The 24,930-nt window shown below is 42.1% G+C and overlaps 1 protein-coding gene and 1 long non-coding RNA gene across 2 annotated transcripts in view; one reads left to right on the top strand and one right to left on the bottom strand.

Annotated features, from left to right (window-relative positions):
• LOC109557584 (uncharacterized) overlaps positions 1-12,105 on the bottom strand; it is a 33,756-nt gene extending 21,651 nt beyond the window's left edge. Inside the window, exons 1-2 of the long non-coding RNA XR_002180556.2 lie at positions 8,367-12,105; positions 7,293-7,502 (exon numbers count right to left, since the gene is read on the bottom strand). This is a non-coding gene — a long non-coding RNA (uncharacterized lncRNA). The remainder of the gene's footprint in view (positions 1-7,292; positions 7,503-8,366) is intronic.
• A 35-nt stretch (positions 12,106-12,140) lies between these two features.
• On the top strand, positions 12,141-21,141 carry LMOD2 (leiomodin 2). The gene is made up of 3 exons (XM_019959013.2): positions 12,141-12,537; positions 18,461-19,822; positions 20,788-21,141. The coding sequence occupies exons 1-3, from the start codon at positions 12,265-12,267 to the stop codon at positions 20,812-20,814; spliced, it is 1,662 nt and encodes a 553-aa protein (XP_019814572.2). The 5' UTR covers positions 12,141-12,264; the 3' UTR covers positions 20,815-21,141.
• Positions 21,142-24,930: the final 3,789 nt, after the last annotated feature.

The raw sequence follows: 24,930 nt of genomic DNA on the forward strand, positions 1-24,930 counted from the left end.
CAGGGATTTTGGGAAGTCACGGGAAATGTTCTAAAATTGAATCATGGTGATGGTTGCACAACTTGGTAAATTTACTGAAAATAATGATCGAACTTTACACAAAGTTGAGTGAATGTTATGGCCCATCAACTACACTTAAAAAAAAAAAAAAAACAAGAAGAGCATGTCTCTTGCTGACAGGTGGTGCCGTGTTTACGACCTTGCTGAGGTCGCCCAGCTGAACAATGGAGTCATCTGGCTCAGAGGAAAGTGCTCAGTTCTTGCACTGGCAGCCCATGATTTATTAGTTTTGCTCTGCTGATAAGACCATGAAAAGCAGATGAGGACACAGCATTCAAGGGCAGTGCCTATTGCCTTCACCAGTTGAACTGGCTCTCAAACCCAAACAAACACAGCCTGCTCTGCCAGCCTCTGACATTTCCATGAAGCTTATAATATGACTTTCCCACCTATTATTATTATCTACAAAACACACAAAAACATGTAGTTTAGAGAGCTAAAAATGAAGCTTTCCTGTCCAAGTGAGGGCATAAACTGACAAGGTGTCATGGTATCCTGGGATGGATGGGTGTTTTGTAACACTCATGAGAACTAGTTCGGATTCCCTGGAGGTGCAGTGGAAAAGAAAGCCAGGAGAAATGGGGGTGGGATGGCATTCCAGGGGAAATCAGAGAAGGCAAGCTTTCAAAAGGCTGTGGATCTCAGGAATCCAGGACAACCGAGGACGGAAATGTCAGTGAGGAACTGTGAGTGTGTGAAAAGACAGTGCCCTTGATTTTCCAGAGAAATTTGCCAATGAAAAAGCTCAGTAACCAGACACCAGCTCTCAAGCACTGACTGTGCCATCTCAGAGCACACTGTGTCCCCACAATTCCCAGACTTTGACACTGAATTTACCTTTCTAGCCCCTCTTCACAGTGGAATCTCAGCTGTTCTGCCTTTTCAGTTACCACTTCCCTGCAGGACTGGAGTTTTCTTAAGTGACAGTTGTCATAAACTTGAGGAGAGAGCTCTCCCAGGGAACAAATCTGTGTCTTGGGTGGTCTTGAGTGCCGATCATTCTTCTTAATACACAGTGAACAAACCAGCCCCAAACTATCATATCAACACATGGGGTTACAACTAAGTGGTTACTGAAATGAATGAAAGTCTCAGACCTTCCAGGATACCCCACGTAAAACTTCCTTTATCAGGATTTCATATGATATATGTCAAATCTGTTCCCACTTCTGTAAGTGGAATTTCATGTTTATGAGCTGCCTTAGGAGGAAACCTGATTGAAGAAATTCAGCTATTCTTTCCTCACTTTTGAATTTTTTCTGACAACCACTTTTTTTTGGTCTTTATAATTTTAACATTATCAGCTTGTCTATTAACTTGCACTGGGGCTCATTCTTACATGTTTGAATTAGTTCAGCAAAGGATACTTGAACCTACTACACACAAGACAAAGCATTAGCTGTGCTATTAAAAATTTCTGTCTTTCATCCCATCTGTCTTCTATTTTGGTACATTTTGAAATGACAAACTGGAAAATCTCAACATGAGAAGCACTCGGACTCACAGAACATAACACTAATTATCACATCGTAGCTGGGTATACTTAAAGAGAATTTTTAACCTCTCAGAACCCCAGAACCCATTTTCACCCTTTATAAAATGGGTGGCATAGTATCTATTTCACCAAGCGTTGCCTCACACGCAGTAAGTGGCAGCTACACACAATTATTCAGTGGAGATCCGATTACTATGTCGGACTGCCTGGCACACTGTATGTAAAAGCATTTTGTAAACTATAAACGTTATACAATGGCAAGATATTAGCTTTATAAATAGCTCTAATAATTTTAAATTTGACTCATGCTCACAACCACAAGCTGGCACAGCTGGGAGATTTGCTTGGCTGCCAAGCCTGAGAGAGAAGACTTGATAAGGGTATTGCCAGTTCTCATCTGATCCATGGGGCCTGTTTGGTTGTCATCTGTGCTGGGCCTGACCTTTGCCTGACATTCCCCCCGGGAGCCTGTCTCCTGCTATCTGAGAAGCTCCCAGCAGACAGACTGAGTGAAGTCGGAAGCTTCACTTCCTTAGGGGTCATTGCGTTAGTTCTGCAGCCTTTGGATCAACCAGCCATAGGAATTGTTGAAAACCCAAATTCTTCTGCATAAGTGAGAAACAGGTTAAATCTAGTTCAGGAAGCAATCTGGCAATTGTACAATGAGAGAGAGGAGCTAAGCCCTTTTAAAAAAAAAAACAACAAAAATAGAAGGTGAAAGTTAGGAATAACTTGTTAACAGTAGATAGTTGATACTTGTGAAAATAAGAGAATTTCCAGTTCCCCAACTTTGCAAATGACACTGTAGCATATGATTTTCATGTTTCCTCATCAGCAAACTGAGAACAATTTAAATAAGAAAGGCATCCATGAAATGAACAAAAAAGTCATTGTGAGATATGAACACAGTAACCAGTCAGGCTAATTTGTTAGATTGGAAGCCACATTCAGAGGCAGACTGATCATGAAGCAGGAGCTTCTGGGCCCTTGTGAGTGTTGGGAGTCCCAGGAGTAATGGAATGTTGAGGGGGTTTTTGTGTGAGAGCCAAGAAGCCAGGTTATAATTAGGTGCCATTTTGCTATATGCATTTCTGGTAAGCCACTTCAAGAGAAAAAAGCTCTGCTTGCTCAGTTGCTTCAGTCACGTCTGACTCTTTGCAACCCCATGGACTGTAACCCTCCAGTCTTCTCTGTCCATGAGATTCTTCAGGCAAGAATACTGAAGTGGGTTGCCATTTCTTCCTCCAGGGGATCTTTTGGACCCAGGGATTGGACTTGAGTCTCCTGCATCTCCTGCATTGCAGGTGGATTCTTTACTGCTGAGCCACCAGGGTAGCTGTGTTTTATACACTCTTATAACTAATTTTGTTTTATATTATTATTCTTAAAGAGGTCCCCATCACTGTAAAATCACTAGATTCCATAAGACCTGGATCTACCCCTGTCTACACTGGAAACCATCTGAGTTGTTTTTTCAACTTTTTCTTTCTTTTATATTTTTACTTTATTTAATCTTATTTATTTATTTATAGACTGTGCCAGATGGCATGTGAGATCTAGCCCTGGCTGGGAAACCTGCACCCACTCCCACCCCCACCCCCACCCCGGCATTGGGAGACCTGAGTCTTAACTACTGGACTGCCAGGAAAGTCTCTGGGCTTTGTGTTTTTGTTTTTTTTTTTTTAATTCTTCTTAAACACCTGAGAACTTTAGTAAGCCTTGGGGATGATGAATGAGCAGACATAGCTCCTTCCTTTGGGAAAAAATTCCTTTCCTGTGAAGACAGATTCAAATCAAGTGATCCCAAGTGGGATGCTGCATAGAATAAAGTTTTGTGGGAACTTAGAGAACTAAGCTGACCTCAGGCATCAGGAAAGACCTCCCTTTGGGAGTGTTACTTAAGAGTAAGGAATCTAATGAGGTGCATGAACCTAGAGCCTATTATAAGAGTGAAGTCAGAAAGAGAAAGAGAAATATCGCATACTAATGCACTTACACTTCATGGCAAATAGATGGGGAAATAGTGGAAACAATGGCTGACTATTTTTCTGGGCTCCAAAATCACTGCAGATGGTGACTGCAGTCATGAAATTAAAAGATGCTTACTCCTTGGAAAGAAAGTTATGACCAACCTAGACAGCATATTAAAAAGCAGAGACATTACTTTGCCAACAAAGGTCCGTCTAGTCAAGGCTATGGTTTTTCCTGTGGTCATGTATGGATGCGAGAGTTGGACTGTGAAGAAGGCTGAGCGCCAAAGAATTGATGCTTTTGAACTGTGGTGTTGGAGAAGACTCCTGAGAGTCCCTTGGACTGCAAGGAGATCCAAGCAGTCCATCCTAAAGGAAATCAGTCCTGAATATTCATTGGAAGAACTGATGCTGAAGCTGAAACTCCAATACTTTGGCCACCTGATGCGGAGAGCAGACTCATTTGCAAAGACCCTGATGCTGGGAAAGATTGAGGGCAGGAGGAGAACGGGACGACAGAGGATGAGATGGTTGGATGGCATCGTGGATACAATGGACATAGGTTTGGCTGGATTCTGGGAGTTGGTGATGGACAGGGAGGCCTGGCATGCTGCGGTTCATGGGGTCGCAAAGAGTCAGACACGACTGAGAGACTGAACTGAACTGAACTGAATGCATATACATGGAATCCAGAAAGATGGCACTGATGAATTTATTTGCAGGGCAGCAATGGAGAAACAGAGAACAGACTTACAGACACAGGGAGAGGGGAGGGGAGGGTGAAATGTATGGAGAAAGTAACACAGAAACTTACATTACCATATGTAAAATAGAAAAATAGATAGCCAATGGGAATTTGCTGTATGTCTCAGGGAACTCAAACAGGGGCTCTGTATCAACCTAGAGGGCTGGGATGGGGAGGGAGATGGGAGGGAGGTTCAAGAGGGAGGGGACATATGTACACCTATGGCTGATTCATGTTGATGTTTGACAGAAAACAACAAAATTCTGTAAAGCAATTATCCTTCAATTAAAAAAATAAAAATTTTAAAAAAGAATGTATAAAATAGTAACTGCCACAGAGGAGAAAAAAAAAAAAAAGAGGAAGGAGAAGGAAGCAGAGGCCTCCCAGGCAAGTGGAGGGAGCATGCAAATGGCTTGGGATGGAGGCCAGCCTAGGGTTCAGAAGCCCCAAGTGGCTGAGGGTGAGGGTTGGAGGAAGTGACCCAAGTTGAGACTGGAGAGGTAAGCGGGGACTTTTCCTGGAGTGGCCAGAGGGCAGGATGAAAGTTTCTTTCTGAAGGACAATGGGAGCCCTATAAGAGGGTCTTAGGTAGAGAATGACCAGATGAGATCTGTGGTTTCATAAAATGAGCTATACTGTGGCAAAGGAAACAATGTTGGGCATCAGGGAAAATGAGGACAGGAGCTTAGACTGGGACTGGGCGGAGCATACACAGATAAAGTAGGATTCAAGAGCCTGTGACTGAATATGATAATATTGGTGAGAGAAGATGACACACAGGCTCCACAACTAGGTGGATGAGGAGACCATTTTCAGAAATGTGAAAGCTTTGGGGTGGGGGAAGTGGAAAGAAGAAAATCAGGTTACTGATTCAGAGCAAGTTGAGGTTTTCGTGCCATGAGACAACACTCTTTCCTACCCCACTTCCTCCCCACCTCCAATGAAGTTTTTATTGATGGTTTCATAAAAAATTCCTGAAGACACAAATATTAGCTCAGTCAAATTACATGTTATTGTAAATCTTGGCCCTTTGGGGTCCTTTCAAATCGCTGAAACTACGTGTTAAATTTGTGAGCGACAAGTGCCTACAGTAGAATAAAGCCAAGAACGAGGGGAAATGAAAGGTTTATTAAATATATTCTTATGATACATTCATTTAACTTTTCTTTGTGGTTATAAATTTTAAAAATGACTATACAAACTTTTTTTTTCTTTTCTGTTATGACTTATTACACTGGACATTGAACATAGCTCCCTGGACTACACACCAGGACCTTGTTATTCATCCGTTCTATATATAATGGTTTGCATATAAATATTTTGAAATATGAACAGTTCCTAAAATTACCAAATTCTTCCTGAAACGTAGGGGTTATTAAAGAAAATAAAGACTCAACTAATAGAACCTGAGGTGATGGAATTCCACTTGAGGTATTTCAAATCCTAAAAGATGATGCTGTGAAAGTGCTGCACTCAATATGCCAGAAAATTTGGAAAACTCAGCAGTGGCCACAGGACTGGAATAGGTCAATTTTGTTTCCAGTCCTGAAGAAAGGCAATGCCAAAGAATGCTCAAACTACCACATAATTGCACTTATTTCACACGCTAGTAAAGTAATGCTCAAAATTCTCCAAGCCAGGCTTCAGCAATATGTGAACCGTGAACTTCCAGATGTTCAAGCTGGTTGTAGAAAAGGCAGAGGAACCAGAGATCAAATTGCCAACATCCGCTGCATCATGGGAAAAGCAAGAGAGTTCCAGAAAAACATGTACTTCTGCTTTATTGACTATGCCAAACCTTTGACTGTGTGGATCACAATAAACTGTGGAAAATTCTGAAGGAAATGGGAATACCAGACCACCCGACCTGTCTCTTGAGAAATCTGCATGCAGGTCAGGAAGAAACAGTTAGAACTAGACAGGGAACAACAGACTGGTTCCAAATAGGAAAAGGAGTACATCAAGGCTGTATATTGTCACCCTGCTTATTTAACTTATATGCAGAGTACATCATGAAAAATGCTGGGCTGGAAGAAGCACAAGCTGGAATTAAGATTGCCTGGAGAAATATCAATAACCTCAGATATGCAGATGACACCATCCTTATGACAGAAAGTGAAGACGAACTAAAAAGCCTCTTGATGAAAGTGAAAGAGAAGAGTGAAAAAGTTGGCTTAAAGTTCAATATTCAGAAAACTAAGATCATGGCATCCAGTCCCATCACTTCATGAGAAATAGATGGGGAAACAGTGGCTGGCTTTATTTTGGGGGGCTCCAAAATCACTGTGGATGGTGATTGCAGCCATCAAATTAAAAGACTCTTACTCCTTGGGAGGAAAGTTATGACCAACCTAGACAGCATATTAAAAAATAGGGACATAATTTTGTCAACAAAAGTCCATCTAGTCAAGGCTATGGTTTTTCCAGTAGTCATGTATGGATGTATTGGACTATAAAGAAAGTTGAGTGCTGAAGAATTGGTGCTTTTGAACTGTGGTGTTGGGGAAGACTCCTGAGAGTCCCTTGGACTGCAAGGAGATCCAACCAGTCTATCCTAAAGGAGTTCAGTCCTGGTTGTTCATTGGAAGAACCTATGTTGAAGCTGAAACTTCAGTACTTTGGCCACCTGCTGGGAAGAGCTGACTCATTTGCAAAGACCCTGATGCTGGGAAAGATTGAGGGCAGGAGGAGAAGGGGACGACAGAGGATGAGATGGTTGGACGGCATCACCGACTCTATGAACATGAGTTTGAGTAAACTCTGGGAGTTGGTGATGGACAGGGAGGCCAGGTATGCTGCCATTCATGGGGTCACAAAGTCGGACAAGACTGAGAGGCTGAACTTAATTGAACCGACCTCTCAACATTTCTGAACATTAAGAGCCAAAAGTGCATAAGCCACAAGCCAAGAAACTCACCTTAAAGAGAGGGTCTCCCTCAATTATCGAGGTTTAGGCTGAAGCATTTATTACATACCACTGGAGTTAGGAGGTGTCTGATCACTGCCTAAAAATATTACTTACTGAAATCCCAGCTCTGCTGGCAGGGCCCATAGTGCTGATTTTTGGAGGTGCTGATGAGTTTTGCTCTTCTTGAGTCTCCATTAGTACCAGGACACTTGCTGGGATTAACGGTAGCTTGTATTTAAGAAGGCAAGTTGTGGCTATGGGATAATGTTAGAGATGTCCACTTAACTTTAGATGTAATAAAGTCCAAAACTCCTTGACATGACCCTGCAAATATAAAATATTCAGCATCTATATGTGTCTACCAGGTGTCAGCCATGATGGTGGTGGCTAGGAGGGAAAAAAAGGAGTTGCAGGGGAAATAAGAACCAGGGCCAGTTTCTGCCTAGCCCCACCTACTCCCCACCTCTACTGAACAATGCCTGGTTTTGTTTTTGTTTGTGTTTTTGTTTTCATGCTCTTGTGTGTTTGCTCAGAGGCTTCTCTCTCTTCCAGGAAATCTCTTTATGGTTCCTGTGACTTCTCCAACTGCAGCCACGTGGGCTGCCTTGCTTCTTCATCTGTATTTATTCCACAGCTCTACTCTTGTTGGCACCTCGGCGGAGCTGTCACTGCACTTTGTTACTGTCAGCTGTCTGCCTCTCTCTGAGAAGCATGAGCTCCTGAGGCAGCAGCGTCTAGATCAATTTTTATTTTTCAGTTTATAACCCTAGCTTCCAGCACAGCACCTATCCACACAGCAGACATCTGGTAAATGGACGTTGAATAAAGAAACAAATAATACTATTTTCAAGAGGAAATCAAAGGGAAAAAATGGTTGAAAGAAAAAAAAAAACTATTTTCACTAAAAAGGAAATTGCTGATGTCCTGGGAAATAATGTATATCTGATTGACAATCAAGAAGCATGAAAATAATTCCCTCTGAGAGAGATTGTTTTAAAAAGAAAATGCAAATCTTCAGAAGGCTTGTAGTACTGATGGCTCTAAAAGCAATCCTACTTGAAAACACAATGTGATCAGGTTAAATATCCCAAAATAGAAAATGGTGACACTCAGAGAACTTTTGACTGGGATTTTTCCCCTCAGTGCAGACAAGTTTGCAAGGAAATCTAAATTTTTCATCATACTTACTTCTGGCCAGAGTCAGGCATTGATGTTTAATTAGTCAACAGAATTTTATCCAATGGATTTAAAGTCTGTGGAGAAAACATAAAGAGGGATCCAGTGAACTAAGATCATCCATGAGCTGTGATTGTTATCATAATTAGAGTGATTTGTAATATATATACTAGGATGTCTGAATGACCATTGTTCTTAATGGAGTGTCTTGAGAGGCTATAATATTTTTTTTTCCCCCAATGATGCTGCCACAGAGCAAAACACTTTAATGTCGCCTCTTCCAGAGTAATTTTCAGAGTCATTCATGGGCTACCTAAGATTTGGAAGAAGAAACTCACAAAAGAACATATTTATTCTGCATTGTTCCAATGAGAAAACTTAAATATATTTATGGTGATTTTTCAAGAGATTAGTTTTAACACAGTAGAAAGAAAGATGTTGTAGTGATTTGAGCCCTCCAACAACGGAAGGCGTTTTTGGTAATGTACAGTTTTCACCAAAAGTACTCAAGCAAACACTAACTAAACGACCACTTATAGAAGTCACAGAGGATTGAGGTTTTTCCAAGTCCCTTTGAAAGCTGAGAATCTGTGATTCCAAAAATATTTCAGTCAGTATTTTATAGTCATATTAACTGTGTATTATTGCATCAAGACCTTACTTCAGATCTGTGCTCAAAAGTCACCTTATTAAAACAGAGATCTTCCCTACTTGAAATATTACCTGCACAATCTTCTTTCTTCCCTTTTATCCCACTTTATTTCTCTCCACTGAACTTCTGTCTGTATGTTCTGTATTTACTCATTTATTTACATATTGTCTGTTTCCCCCAGTGAGACTGTAAACTCCATGAAGGAAGGAATTTTTATTTTTGGTTTTCTTCAATGCTCTAATGCCAGCACTTAATTTAGAACCTGACAGGCAGTGTATGTTCAATAAGTTGTCAGATAAAAATAATATTAAAATAGAAAAACTACAAACAAGAGAGAAAAAGTAAAACACAATTTTATTTTTTTTACAATTACGCATCTCAAATTTATATAGTGGTCAGCATATCATATGTGCCTAATACATAATTGTTGAAAAAACAAAAGTATACTATCATTTTAATGCATTTTTCATCTTTTAAAAAAAAACAGGTTTTTATACAGTTGTAATCATAATTCATCTTTTAACCTAAAATTTATTATTCAGCTGAATAACTCATCTTATTCATCAGATTTGGATATAATATTTTATGTAATTTCCAAAAATCAAAATTATTTTCACATAAAAAATGTATTATCACTAAGGCTACAACAAAGGTATATGCTAAAGGCCATAAAAAGACAATGAACTCATCATTTCTAATATCATAATTATCCCAGTAGTATCACTGAAAAGAGTCATAGTTATTTTGGGAGACAGAATTTCATAATGAGTTAAGACCATAATACTTAGCCAAAACATTCTTGCAAAAGAAAAAAAGTGAAGAACTTATACTTCCTGGTTTCAGTACATACTACAAAGCTATAATAATTAAGACTAGGTGGTACTGTCTTAAGAAAATAGACTCACAGATCTACAGAACATGACCTACTTTCCAGAAATAAACCCTTACATTTATGACCAATTAATTTTCCACAAAGGCACCAATGCAATTCAATAAAAAAAAATCCTAAGACAATTGGACATCTGTATACAAAAAGATGAATTTAGACCATTACCCTACACAGATGCAAATATTAAATCAAAATGTGTAATATACCTATGAAAACTCAAAACTATAAAACTCTTAGAAGAATGCATAAAAGTAAGTCTCAGATCTTGTGTTAGGAAAAGATATCTTAGTTATAATACCAAAAGCTCAAGCAATAGAAGAAATAGATAAACTGAACTTCATCAAAATTAAATAGGTTTACTTTTCAAAAGACAATCCACAGAATGACAGATAATATCTGCAAATCTGATAAAGTCCAGATTATAAAAATAATCTTTATAACTTAGTAATAAGACAACCTGATTTAAAAATGAGCATAAGATTTAAATGAATATTTTACTAAAGTTGATATAAGATTGCCAGTAAACATATGACATGATGCTCAGTATCACTAGTTACGGGCTTCCCTGGTGGACCAGATGGTAAAGAATCTGTCTGCAATGTGGGAGACCTGGGTTCGATCCCTAAGTTGGGAAGATCCCCTGGAGGAGGGCATGTAACCCACTCCAGTATTCTTGCCTGGAGAATCTCCATGGACAGAGGAGCCTGGCGGGCTACAGTCCATGAAGTTGCAAAGAGCTAGACACAACTGAACAACTAAACACAGCACACATCATTAGTGTGTGTGCTGTTATTAGTTATTAGAGGAATGAAATTTAAAACAATAATGAGATACCATTTCATAGGCACTGAAATAGCTATAATCCAACACTTCAGCAAAAACATGTTAGGATGTGGAGAAACTGGGATGCTCCTCATTGCTGGTAGGAAAGTAGATTGGTACAGCCATTCTGGAAAATAATTAGGCAGTTTCATGAAAAGTAAATTTACCATATAACTCAGCAATTCCACTACTGCAAACTAGCTACCCAAGGGAAATAAAAACATGTGGCTACATAGACTTGCAGTAAGTGTTCAACATTGGTCATAACTCCCCAAACCTGGAAACAACCCAAACCTTCACAACTACTGAATGTATAAACAAAATATCATGTATTTGTGTTGACACATGTATAGCTCTATATATATATATACATTTTAACAGATGTTCATATATCTGTATGCTAGGATGATATATTTATGAAACCCGGTAAACTGTGTGTTTATTTCATCATATTCATAAAAATGTGGGCAAGTATATAATTTCAAATTAGCATCTCTTCAGTTTTCAGCCCAGACACAAATCCAGTTGCAAATTCTAGCTCCACCATTTCTTAGCACTGTGGTCCTGGGCTAGTTACTTAACCTCTCTGAATCTGTACTAGTAAAACATGGGTAATAGTATACACTTCATGGGACTGTGGGATTAAGTGAGATCAATGTTTAAAATGCTTAGCACTAGACTGGCATAGTGTCAGTTCATAATAAATCTTGTCCGATATTGTTATTTATCTTTTGGGGAGTTTCATTTGTGAATCAAGTTGTTTACTAATACTTAGGGGGTGAGGAGAAGGAAGCCATTTTGTGCAGAGGAGAGAGAGTGCAAAGGCTTCCACCCTTCTAGCTGTCTGACTTCACTTAATTTCTCAGAGCTTCACTTGCCAAAATCTGTAAAGGGAGATTTTAATGTAAATCATCTCTCAGGACTTATGGTTAGGAAAATTACATTCAGGCGCTTTGTAAACTGCAAATGCAATGACAATAGAAAAGTGCTATATCAGTATAACCTTCTGTTCTCATCATGCCACCCACGATATGTTTTTTAGGAGAACCAGAATAACTACTCTAAAGGCATGTGTAGTCATTTCCCATCCTGGAAGATTATAGGAAGAGAATCTTTTCATGACCATGGTGGTGGTAATGAGCCATTTTAGAAATACGTTTTTACCCTCTTGTTGTTTGAAAACAAAATAAGAAGCCGGTTACTTCCTATCTGAAGCCCTGTCTGCCTGTCCTCATGAGCCATTAGGCTCAGCTAAATATGTCCCTGGCCAGTATGTGAATAATCCCCACTGGTTCTGAGACCTCCATCCACCACTGATGTGACATTCTTTGTGTTCAAATGTCTAGCTGACGTCTGATGCTTAAAACAGCCTATGCCTTCACCCCTCTCTGCATTGTCACAGCCTGTATCACCACTCTTAAAAGGCTATCGCAGGCACTCCCAACACCAGTTGCTAACCAGCCTGCCCACTCTCCTCCCTGCCTGCTGCTGGCTGCCTTGAATGCCTGGTTCCCCAAGCTCCTTGTGGGTCTGACAAAGCAGGGACCATGTCTACCTTTGGCTACAGGAGAGGACTTAGCAAATATGAATCCATCGATGAGGACGAACTCCTGGCTTCCCTGTCAGCCGAGGAGCTGAAGGAGCTAGAGAGGGAGCTGGACGACATTGAACCTGATCACAGCCTCCCGGTGGGGATGAGGCAAAAGAGTCTGACCGAGAAAACCCCCACAGGGACATTCAGCAGAGAGGCGCTGATGGCCTATTGGGAAAAGGAGTCCCAGAAACTCTTGGAGAAGGAGAGGCTGGGGGAGTGTGGAAAGGTAGGCTCTTGGATTATTTTCCTTAGCTATTCCCAATCTCCCAACCCCGAACCCAGGAATCTTTTTTATTTTTTTCTAATTTTTCATTCCTCATCACTTTTCTTACAATCCACTTGCACCTGCTATTGAAAATTTTCTCAGGCTGAAATAGTCATCTAACTTTTATCACAACCTAATGGATTATATGAAAGATTCTTAGTTGGGGGGTCCCGTCATCAACAAGGATGGGATCTTCAAGAGGAAAATAATTCGCAAGCAAAGCATGGGTTTAGATATTTTGCCAAACAAAAGTCTAATTTGAGTTATAAGTTAAGGATGTGGCATAATACTTGTTTTATACACATATATATGGCAGTTATGTAAATGTATACGGCAGCTAAGTAAATTTATTTTCTTCTAGAAAGACAATAGTGGGTAATCTGTTGCTTGGACTGTGATGGTGGCTACAATAAAACTAATTCCTTTTTCCAACACCAGGAAACGTAGGGTGGTGAGTAATATATGGGGTGGAGAGTCAGGGGACCTTATTTCTTATTCCTGCTCTGCACCCAAGTTGTAAGACCTTGAACAGAGAGTCAGTTCTGCAGAGTTCTCTTTCATATCAATGGAGGGTGTTCTTCAAACACCATTTTGAGATTTTTATGTTAAAGATTTTCCTAAGAAAATGCATGTGTGCTTGTGTAAACATACAAAATTTTACATGGAATTTCAAAATGATGGCACACATCCTGAAACCCTCCTAAGGCTCCAGGTTAAGCATCCCTGCTAGGATGATCTCTAAGATTCCTTCCTATTTTATAATGGTGATTCTGAGGCCAGAAAATGCATTTATATTAGAGGTCAGGTCTATTAAGCTCTTGTTCTCTGCTCAGTAAATAGTTAATTTGATTTTGTCAAATAAATCATTCATAGAAGGAAGTTCAAAAGACTAAGCTCTGGAAATATAGTTATGGCAATAAGAATATAAAAATAACAAATTCTTGAATTTGTGGAAGAACATTGCTCAAGAGCAATAGTTTAAAACCTGTGTGCTCTACTGGAATCATCTAAGATCAAAATGGCCTGAAGCCAATGGCAAGACTTTCATAGTACTAATCCAGGAACTGTTAGATGATCTTGATGATAGAGTGTGGGGGCCACATTTGTAGCAAGATACGTGTGAGTTTTGTCCATGTCAATCATTGCAGAATGGGCCACCAGAATCAGGCCAGGGTTTGCCAAGGCCACAGTGGCAACCTGCATTGAGGGTCTGAAGGTGAGTGGTGAGAAGGAAGGATACACAAAATGGGCCAGGATTTGGGTCGGTCAATTCTTCCACAAACATAAGGTCTTTTTTTTTTTGATGTGGAAATGTGTGTCTGAAATCTGGTCAAATATACGAAGTATCACATTTTCCTAACAGTTCTTAAAGATTTTCCCTAATAAAAAAGATTAAAATTGCCTCATAATATCTAGGACAGACAGCCACTGGAGTAATCACCCAACAAAGGCATTTTAATATCATAACATATTGAGATGAGTGGAAAACAAAGGACAAAGCCTGTTGTCAGCTGTTGATGAAACCCACCTGCTCCTGCCAAAGGTTTTGCTGATCCCTGAGCCCTGCCAATGGCTTATCAGCTCAATTAGAGAGGCTGTGTGTTGATGAACTTTGATTCCTTTCTCAGCTAGTTAACTTTTCTCCCGCTCCCCTTTCCCCGCTGGCAAGTTGTCTCTAGAGTCACAAGGAGTGCTGAGCAGAAGTTTGCCAGTGGAGGGTGTCAATCCATCTCAACTCCAGGAAAAAGCTCAGAGCAGCTGACTGGTGGGTGGGTGGGGGAAAGGGTGACAGTGTAAGTGAAGAGCAGCCCAGTGTAGACCATGAGAAGGAGATGAGGGGTCATGCTTCTCAGGCTACTGTTGGCTCTGTAAATATTTATGAAAATCATGTTCAACACCTATTGAATGACAGCTTCTGTCCACCTGGACTCCCACAAACTTATCCTACATTAAACATCTCCAAGAAGCCCTGGAGACCCAAAGGTCCAACTCCTTGAGCTTGAGTATCTGCTGGGTGTCAGGCATAGGTGCCAGTAAGTACATTCACATTACTTCATTGAACTCTCACCTTCTGGATATGAGAAGTGAGCCTGGGAGAGGTTAAGAAACTCACTTGAGATTAACAGCTTCTAGCTGAAATTCAAACCAAGTCCTGTTGGCACAAAGACTGCAATTCTCAGAATGTGGGTACATCAGCAACACCTGGGACCTTCCAACTCATTCTAGGGCTCCCCCAGACCAGATGAATGAAGAACTCTGGGAGTAGGGCCCAGCACTGTGTGGCTTCACAAGCCCTCCTGGTGCTTTTGACATACCCTGTGGTTGGAGAACCGCTCAACTCTATTGCAGTTTCCTTGAGACCATCTATCCCAGGGATTTACTGATTTGTCTAAAATCAACCAGCTCTTTTTGAGGCTTCCCTGGTGGCTCAGCAGTAAAGAATCTGCCTGCCAATGCAGGAGACACGGATTCGAACCCTGAGTGGGGAAGATACTCTGGAGAAGGAAACGGCAACCCACTCCAGTGTTCTTGCCTGGAGAATTCCATGGACAGAGAAGGCTGGTGGGCTACAGTCCATTGGGTCACATCTTTGTGACCACATGTAGGACATGACTTAGTGACTAACACAATGAACAAAACCAGTTTTTTATGGGTAGAACCAGAACCAGAATGGGAAACCATGCTTACTGCCTCCTTCTTCATGTAATGGTGCCAGGGAAGTAATGAGGAGAAATGGTTGGCCACCCTCTTCTTGTTGCCTTATTTATTCCCTAAGTGTACCCATATTCGCTTCTCCCTATCGCCCCCTTCAGTGCTTCAAGCTTCCCTGCCTCACCCCACCCCAACCTTTCCACCCCCATTCTTGCAAGTGTTAGTCAATCGTGTCTGACTCTTTGTGACCCCATGGACTGTAGCCCACCAGGCTCCTCTGTCCATGGGGATTCTCCCAGCAAGAATACTAGAGTGGTTGCCATTCCCTTCTTCAAGGGATCTTCCCAACCCAGGGATAAAACCCAGGTTTCATGCATTGCAGTCAGATTCTTTACCATCTGAGCCACCAGGGAAGCCCTTGCAAGGATCTGGGTTAATTCCAGAGCAGTTGCAGATAGGTGATCTGGAACACTGCAGTCAGTCCAAATGAGAGAATTATTTTGAAAGTGGGCAACAATTGCTTTAACATCATTCTTCCTTCTTCTCTGGATATCTTTCTCCCTTTTGCTGTTCTTCTCTGAGATGTCCCCCAACTAGAGTGGCTAACCATCTTGGCTTGGACTGTGTAGATTTTAGAATGCAGAACTCTTTTCTGGAATACCTTTCAGCCCCGGGCAAACCAGGACAATCAATCACCTTCTTCCCATCCACCTGATCTGTACTCTTATCCGAGACCTCCCCTGACTTAGAGGCTGTTATGCTGTGCTGTACTTAGTTGCTCAGTCATGTCCGACTTTTTGTGACCTCATGGATTATAGCCTGCCAGGCTTCTCTGTCCATGGAATTCTCTAGGCAAGAATACTGGAGTGGGTTGCCATGCCCTCCACCAAGGGGATCTTCCCAACCCAGGGATCGAACCCAGGTCTCCTGAATTGCAGATGGATTCTTTACCAACTGAGTCACCAGGGAAGCCTGAGGCTGTTAACACCAAAGGCTGTTAACTAATGTCAATTTAGAGCCATTCAGTTAACAAATTTTACCGAGCCCCTAATACCTGCTGAGCACTGTGTGAGGTGAGAACAGACATGATCCTTTTTGTCACCCTGCAAACAGTCTTTTGGGAGAAAAAAACAAATAATTAAAGAGGTACTTTATTGGAGGAGTTACAGCATCGTGGGATCACATAACAAAGATAATTTGAGGAGATGTCAAAGAAGGCTTTCTGGAGGAAATGTCATTGAGATGTCACAGGACAACTCATTGCTGAATAAGAGTTTCAGATATGATCTCTGCAAATATATTTAAGGGAAAAATATCTCTTGAAGATAAAGCCTAAAGGTCTTTGAAAAACTAGAGGGGTACCATTTAACAGTGGTATGACAGGCAGTATACCTTGAATTTTGAGACAGGCCCCTTTCCTCCAAATACTGAAACAGCTACACACACACATACACACACACACACACACACACACACACACACACACACACAGTGTCACTCTCCCTCCTGCTCCTGAACAAGTGAGTAAATTAAGACTGGACAAGCCATCCCAGGAGTGGCTGACCCCTTCCCCAGGCCATCACTTGGTGCCTGCCACTCCAAACAAGTGGATAACTGGAGGCTATTTTGTGACAGCAACTGGGCAAACAAACCTGGAGACCAGCGCAGTGTTTTCCAAAGCTCATTCCACGTGCCTCAGGCAGCAGGAGGCTGGGGTCAAAAACATTCCCATGTAGAAGGAAGAATTCTGGCTTTGGGGACAGGAAAGGGTCTTCGGGCTTTAGAGAAACTAAAGGATTAAAAAGATAGCATTAGGGAAAATCAGACTCTGTCAGCAATTGCCAGATTTTTATTTTATCAGAAAAGGTAGCGAGGAAAAGAAAAAAGTGGGGGTCAGCTGAACTTCTCAGTACAAAGTCTTGTTAACAGGAAGGACCAAGATGAAGTGAAATTGTGTTTGCCTGAAAGTCTTTCATAATTGATACCTGGTAAATAATTTAAGGCCATCAGGCTGAGGCAGTGGCTTGCTTCAAGATTTTTCTACTGTTCTCTGCTGTTTCACATAACGGTTGAAATGTAGTTAATGCCAAAGGCAATTATCTTTCCCACCTCCTGTCTTCTGAAGTCCCGTCTCATTTAACCCTATGATAACATGAAATTTCAAGCCGATTTGCTGCAAAGGATGACCCGAATGAGTTTCTGCATAGAGATGGGTTTTGATCTGCTCCCTCGGTTTTTTTCCCCAGAAAAAAGACAGAGACAGCCTCAGCTTCCAGGTGGTGTCGTCTCTGAGACCTCGTGCCAGGCTCTACTTAGAGGGAGGTGCCCAGTCTCTGTATGCACTGACATAGGACATGGCAGAGGGCTCTGGGCTCCTGTCACAGAGACTATAGGAGGCAGACTGGGGGAAGAATTTCTGCACATTAAGAAAGGGAACCCAAGGATTTCCCTGATGGTTCAGTGGTTAAAACTTTGCCTTTCAATACAGAAGGTGTAAGTTCGATCCCTGGTCAGGGAGCTAATATCCCGCATGCCTCAGGGCCAAAAAGCCAAAACACAAAGCAGAAGGAATAACGGAACAAAATCCAATATGAAGACTTTTAAAAAATGGTCCCCTCAAAAAAAATCTTAAAGAAAAGAAAGGGAACTCATAAATGTGTTATGTATTTTTGTTGTCATTTGTATGTTTGGGATGGAGAAATAAGGAAGGACAGAAGGGTGATTCCCCAAGGGACGGCTGACTCTGCTAAATTTTAAGTAGACTAGAATTTAAGTCATTCAGGAGAGGGAGTTAAGAGAATAAGAATGCTATCAAGGGTTTTCCAGAGCAGAAGCTCCCACTTATTTGTTAAAAACTGGCAAAATGATGGCGAACTCTTATTCCATCAACTGAATTCTGGATATTTATTTTGCAGAATACAAAAAAATTTCTGCAGAATACAGAAAAAGCTGGTGAAAGTTATGCAAGGAAATGTTAACCCTGTTCACCTGAACTAGGGAGATTAGTAGCTGGAGACAACTTTTTATCCTTAGAAAGTTTTGTCTTACTTGCTTGTGTTACTTTTTTAAAGAATGTATTCAGATATAATTGACATATCACATTGTGTGAGTTTTAGAGGGACCACCGTGATGATCTGGTTGCAGGTATATATTGCAAAGCCACGTGTTACTTTTGTAAAATGTAACAATGTGCTTAAAACGGCAAACCTCATGAGGATACTCTGCTCTTCAGGTTGCAGAAGAGGACAAAGAAGAGAGTGAGGAAGAGCTTGTCTTTACAGAATGTAACAGTGAGGTTTCTGAGGATGTGTACACGGAAGAGGAGGAGGAGGACGAGGACGAGGAGGAGGAGGACAGCGAAGGAGAGGAAAGAACAGGTGCGAACGCGGAAGGGATGAACGGAGCTGTGCATTCCGATAGTGTCCATTCTGACAACGCGAGGCCAAAGACGTTTAAAAGTCAAATCGAAAACATACATCTGACTAACGGCCACAGTGGAAGGAACACGGAGTCCCCCCCGGCTGCCATTCACCCCTGCGGGAACCCCACAGTGATCGAGGATGCTCTGGAAAAGATTAAAAACAACGACCCCGACACCACGGAAGTCAATCTGAACAACATCGAGAACATCACCTCGCAGACGCTCGCCCGCTTCGCCGAGGCCCTCAAGGCCAACACGGTGGTGAAGACCTTCAGCCTGGCCAACACGCGCGCCGACGACAGCGCGGCCACGGCCATCGCGGACATGCTCCGGGTCAACCGGCACATCACCAGCATCAACATCGAGTCCAACTTCATCACGGGCAAGGGCATCCTGGCCATCATGAGGGCGCTGCAGCACAACACCGTGCTCACCGAGCTGCGCTTCCACAACCAGAGGCACATCATGGGCAGCCAGGTGGAGATGGAGATCGTCAAGCTGCTGAGGGAGAACACCACGCTCCTAAGGCTGGGCTACCATTTCGAGCTGCCAGGACCAAGAATGAGCATGACCAGCCTCCTGACCAGAAACATGGATAAGCAGCGGCAGAAGCGGATGCAGGAGCAGAAACAGCAGGAGGGATACGACGGAGGAGCCAACCTTAGGACCAAAGTCTGGCAGAGAGGCACGCCAGGCTCTTCACCGTACGCGTCTCCCAAGCACTCCCCCTGGTCGTCCCCCAAACTCCCCAAGAAAGTCCAAACTGTGAGGAGCCGCCCTCCGTCTCCGGCGGCCCCGCCCCCGCCTCCGCCTCCGCCCCCTCCCCCTCCCCCACCCCCACCGCCACCTCCCCTTGCTCCCCAAAGGCTGCCACCCCCGCCTCCGCCTCCCCCGCCTCCGGCCCCAGAGAAGAAGCTCATCACCCGCAACATTGCGGAAGTCATCAAACAGCAGGAGAGTGCCCAGCGGGCATTACAAAACGGACAGAAAAAGAAAAAAGGGAAAAAGGCTAAGAAACAGCCAAACAATATCCTAAAAGAAATTAAAAATTCCCTGAGGTCGGTGCAGGAGAAGAAAATGGAAGACAGTTCCCGACCTTCTACCCCACAGAGATCAGCTCACGAGAATCTCATGGAAGCTATTCGGGGAAGCAGCATAAAACAGCTAAGGCGGGTAAGTAACCCAAAGGCAGATGGGGCGAGCACCTAGCGTAGGAGTCAGCCTCCACCGCACTCGGGTACCAAACCACCTCTCTAACACTTATCAGTATACACCAGAGCAGGCTGCCAAATCTGGAGCATCAAGAGCAGCTCACTAGAGAGAGGACGTTTCTGTTTGAGAGATGCGCTTGGTCCACCTTCTTGGCATCTCATTCTTTTAAGGGCCAGGCTCATCTTAAGACATTTCAACCTAAAAAAGAAAAAAAAATCCCAATTTCCTTAATAAGAAATCAGGGTATATGTCTCCAAAACAGATTCATCACTTGACAAAAAGTTTACCACCGAGGTGCAAGTGATTGGACTTCCCTGATGGCTCAGAAGGTAAAGCGTCTGCCTGCTATGCAGGAGATACGGGTTCGATCCCTGGGTCAGAGAGATCCTCTGGAGAAGGAAATGGCAACCCACTCCAGTTTTCTTGCCTGGAGAATCCCATGGATGGAGGAGTCTGGTAGGCTACAGTCCACGGGGTCACAAAGAATCAGACACAACTGAGCAACATTTTCCTTTTCTTTCTTTCTTGCAAGTGACTTAACACTTAATTTATAATAAAAAATTTGAACATCACCCAGCAAAAATCTGGGTTTCCCAGGTGGCACTAGGGGTAAAGAACCCACCTGCCAATGCAGGAGAGGTAAGAGACCTCTTGGGTTCAATCCCTAGGGAAGATCCCCTGGCAAAGGGCATGGCAACCCACTCCAGTATTTTTGCCTGGAGAATCCAGTGGACAGAGGAGCCTGGCGGACCACAGTCCATAGAGTCGCAAAGAGTTGGACACGACTGAAGCAATTTAGCACACACACACACAGCAATCTGAGTTCTTTCTGGAAAATACTGCTAAAGTCATACTCTACAGATATTTTTTTTTCCACTTTATCATTTGCATTGTTTTTATTGAAAGAGAATCCCCTATTTTTGTAGGTGGAAGTTCCAGAAGCTCTGCGATAAAAGCCTGATTTTTAGAAGAGGATGCAGCATTATTCAGTTGGTATTAGATAAAATGTATTGTGAGATGTTTCTAAAATACCTTCTTCAATTTGAGATGTTCTCCGACTTTAAAAATAGCCTCACCCATTAATTCCAAAGAGAATGTTAAGAAACTACCGGCATGTTTCTTCTGTAAATATGAAAATAAACTTCTTTTTTATGTCATGAGATTTGTATTGACAAGAAGCAGTTTATTTAAACATGCTCTGGACGTGTTGGTAACTCTGAGCTGTAATGAGTTCATGAAATGTGCTATTATTTTTGTAATCCTAATAAATTTGGATTGAAGTTTTTTTGTTTTTTTTTAAGCAAACTAATATTTTTTGTAAGTGGATAATCACATCTGTCAGGTGTGTATGTAACTTTGCTAAATATTAAACATATTACATTCTTACCCCCAAAATGTTTTGGGTACTTAGCATTTGCCTTTGTTTTCTCATGTCTAAGAAAATCTGATTAGAGCTCTCTCTAAAGGTCTGGAATCAAGAACCCTTTTAAAGGTCTTTTTGGTAGTGAGATACTAATAAAAGCTTGGGAAAAGACCCAACTTAACCATTGTCATCCTAGAGGCATGAATATTGGACCCAGGATGTCAACTGATACTCCCCCATTCCCATAAGGCTGATAGACACCCAGAAGTCATTCAATCATTTATAATTAAAGTTAACTGTTTCTGGAAAAAAATGGCAAATTAGAGAGTTTCTTGGTAGAGATGAAACAAGTGCTAAGGGAACACCTGGAAGATAGGCGCCCTGCATACCTGTCTTGAGGGTAATGCTAAAGAGTCACCACTCAAGTCTCCTTTGAGCTCACCCTGTGATAAGCTTTAGTTTAGTGCAGCGGTCCCCAACCTTTCTGGCACCAGGGACTGATTTCATGTAAGACAATTTTTCCATGGAAGGGGGTGGGGGAGGGGAAGATATTCTCCAGATGATTCAAGAACATTACATGTATTATGTACTTTATTTCTATTGTTATTACATCAGCTCCACCTCAGATCATCAGTCATTCTATCCTGGAGGTTGGGGACCCTGAGTTTAGTGCGTCTGTGTGCTCTGCCTTCGTAGTGGTGATGTCAGCGTCCACTACACACATGCACGGACAAGGGTGCGTGCATTTGCAATCATCCTACCCCATCTCTCTTTCATTCAAGAAAGATCTGGATTTTCAGATAAGAGGAAGATCTGTCAGAGATTACCTTCATTCCACCTGGTGCTGCACTCCAGCTTATGAAAACTACAAATCTCCTCTAAAGTCCTTCGTATTATCTTTGATTAGCAATGTTTCCTTTGTGTCCTATAGAGAATGATAGAGGTCCTGGTGAGCTCTTGGGTCACCAGGGTCTTTAATAATTATTTCCTGACTTTGTGTGGGGAGTGACTGACATTTTCTGAACTAAGTTGTATACTTTTCACAACAACATTAAAAGGTGCTCTTTCCATTTAATCCACGAGGAAAACCAGGTTCAGAGGGGCTGGGGATGCATGGGAGACTGTTTCAGAAGTCCATGCATGCTCCTTCTGCATCCCTGCATGTCTCTGCTTCCATCTGGACTCAGAGTCCTAAGGCTCCCTGTGCTTAGAAGGACAATGGGAATGTCAGTTTCCTTTAGCAGTGACTTCAGTATTTTACCCCTTTTCATGAATGTTCACAATCATGCTTATTTACTATTGTGCAAAAGAAAAAAAGCTAAAATATAGATTTTTAAAAGGCAAGCATGGGTGTGTGTGTGTGTGTAGTCAATTAGCACAAAAAGCCAAGACTGACCTTCCTTTCCCCGACCTCTGTGTGTGCATGAGAACAGGGCTCTTCTGAATGTGAAGAGCTTTCAGCTCCACCATGATGAAGCAAAGGAGTAAATGGTTGCTGATAAATAGATCCTTTGATAAAACCATGTATAAATCCCAGAAAAAAGGGGGTGTGCAGAGGTATGAGGAAGAGGCTAGCTCCTGGGCTGCCAAGAGATGCTAGGCTGTGGGGACTGGCTAGGCCTTCTCACCAGACAAGAGTGTTTGGGAGACAAATATCTCCTCCTTCAGATTTTGGCCTTGCTGGAAATTTTTGGGCTTCGAGAGAGAGGAGCATCCACTGATAAGGCACTTAACAAAATGGAAATAAGCATCCAGATCCCCATACTCAACCTTCAAAACATTGTAAAGCCCCTAATAAGACAAGTATGATATAGTTGGACACTAAGTTGGCATATTTTTCGTTCAAGGAAAGCATTTTTAGAATGTGATTTCAGAAGACAGCACTAGAGCCAGGCAAAGTGTCATGACTCTTCAGCCCAGAACAGGAATCCCAAGTTCATCATTCCTGCAAACTCACAGACCTGGTATGAAAGCTAGCTAGTTCATTCCCTATAAAGAGCGTTCAGCTCACTGGGAGAGGGGCTGTCCAAGACCAGATGAAGTGTTTAGACCATGATTTATATCTGCACATTAATCTCTTAAAGTACACCTCATCCTGGTTGAAACAGGGCCAAAATGCTGAGTCTCACTCTGCGTCTGGAGCCCTGCTGCCACAGGTATTCAATAACTCAGTGTCAGCAGGATCGTGATTTAATACCTGCCCTGATGCAGTTGCTCCAAGTGAGGGAGTTCAGTTCAGTTGCTCAGTCGTGTCCGACTCTTTGCGACCCCATGAATCACAGCATGCCAGGCCTCCCTATCCATCACCAACTCCCGGAGTTCACTCAGACTCACGTCCATCGAGTCAGTGATGCCATCCAGCCATCTCATCCTCTGTCGTCCCCTTCTCCTCCTGCCCCCAATCCCTCCCAACATCAGAGTCTTTTCCAACGAGTCAACTCTTCGCATGCAAAGTGAGGGAGAGGAAGAGGTAAAAAGAGACTGCAGTGCGTGTATTGAGAAGCACCATAGACAGGGGTAAATCGATATGTTCTTGAAAAGACCTCTTAACTACTTCTTTTTGTGAGAAGTTCACACTGTCTTTTCTTTGTTTCTCTGAGGTTTGGAAGGTGGGGTTTTGTTTTCATCAGTCATCAAATAGTAGATGTAAAAGTCAAAGACCTGACCTAAGAATTACAAAACTCAGAAATATTGCATTGATACTGAGGCACTGAACTTTCACAATTGTTCTCTGAGTGCCTGCCACATTCCAAATACTTCTGGACACTGAGGATGTGCAGTGAACAAAGGAGATAAAACTGCCTGTCTTCATGTCACTTACAAGTCTGGGGGAGGAAACTGACACCATTCCTTCAGGCACTGTGTCTATCAGGTGCCTCCTGTGGATGAGGCTCTCTGCTTGATGCTGGGGAGACCAAGTTGAATTAGAAAGTGTCTTTCACTTCCAATCAGGATCCTTGTTCCTTCCAGAATTTGCAGGAGGTATAGAGTCCTTTGTGAGCACTGAGGAAGCCTAATCTTCTAAAACTGGTGTTAGCAAATCTCTATAAAGGGCCAGAGATATTTAAAATATTGTATAACATATTTAAATATTTTAGACTCTGTGGGCCACTTGGTCTCTGTCACAACTACTCAACCCTGCCATTATGGGGTGAAAACAGCTACAGATAATATGCAAGTGAATGAGCATGTCTCTGTTCTAATACAACTTATTTGTTGACACAAGAATTCAAATTTCATGTAATTTTCATGTGCTGTTCATATTCTTCTTTTGATCATTTTTTCAACCATTAAAAAATGTTAAAACTCTCTTTAGTCTGCAGACTGGACAGTAGAAGAATTGGATGGGTTTGACTTGTGAGCCAGCCACTGTTTACCATAGACCCTTGACCATAAGCAGATAAGGGGTCAAGAAAAGCTTCTCAAGGAAGATGACACTTGTTTTAGAATTTTAAAGAATGGAGAAGACACCAGGCTGAAAAAGGAATCAAATGGTAGGGGTGATGAATGAGGAAAGACATTTAAGCTTGAGAGAACAGGGTCTTACAGAAAATAGAAAATCATAGGGTTAATGTCATTCTATAAAAAGCAAGAATTTGGTGAAGAGTTAATATTTCAGTCTTTCTTCTAGTATTGATAGGTTTTGTGGATTAAGAATAGTACTAGTAAATAGTTTCTGTATGGTCTTTGACAAAAGTAGTATGTG

This window comes from Bos indicus, chromosome 4 (assembly GCF_029378745.1).
Source record: "Bos indicus isolate NIAB-ARS_2022 breed Sahiwal x Tharparkar chromosome 4, NIAB-ARS_B.indTharparkar_mat_pri_1.0, whole genome shotgun sequence".
In the NCBI taxonomy this organism is placed as follows: Eukaryota; Metazoa; Chordata; class Mammalia; order Artiodactyla; family Bovidae; genus Bos; species Bos indicus.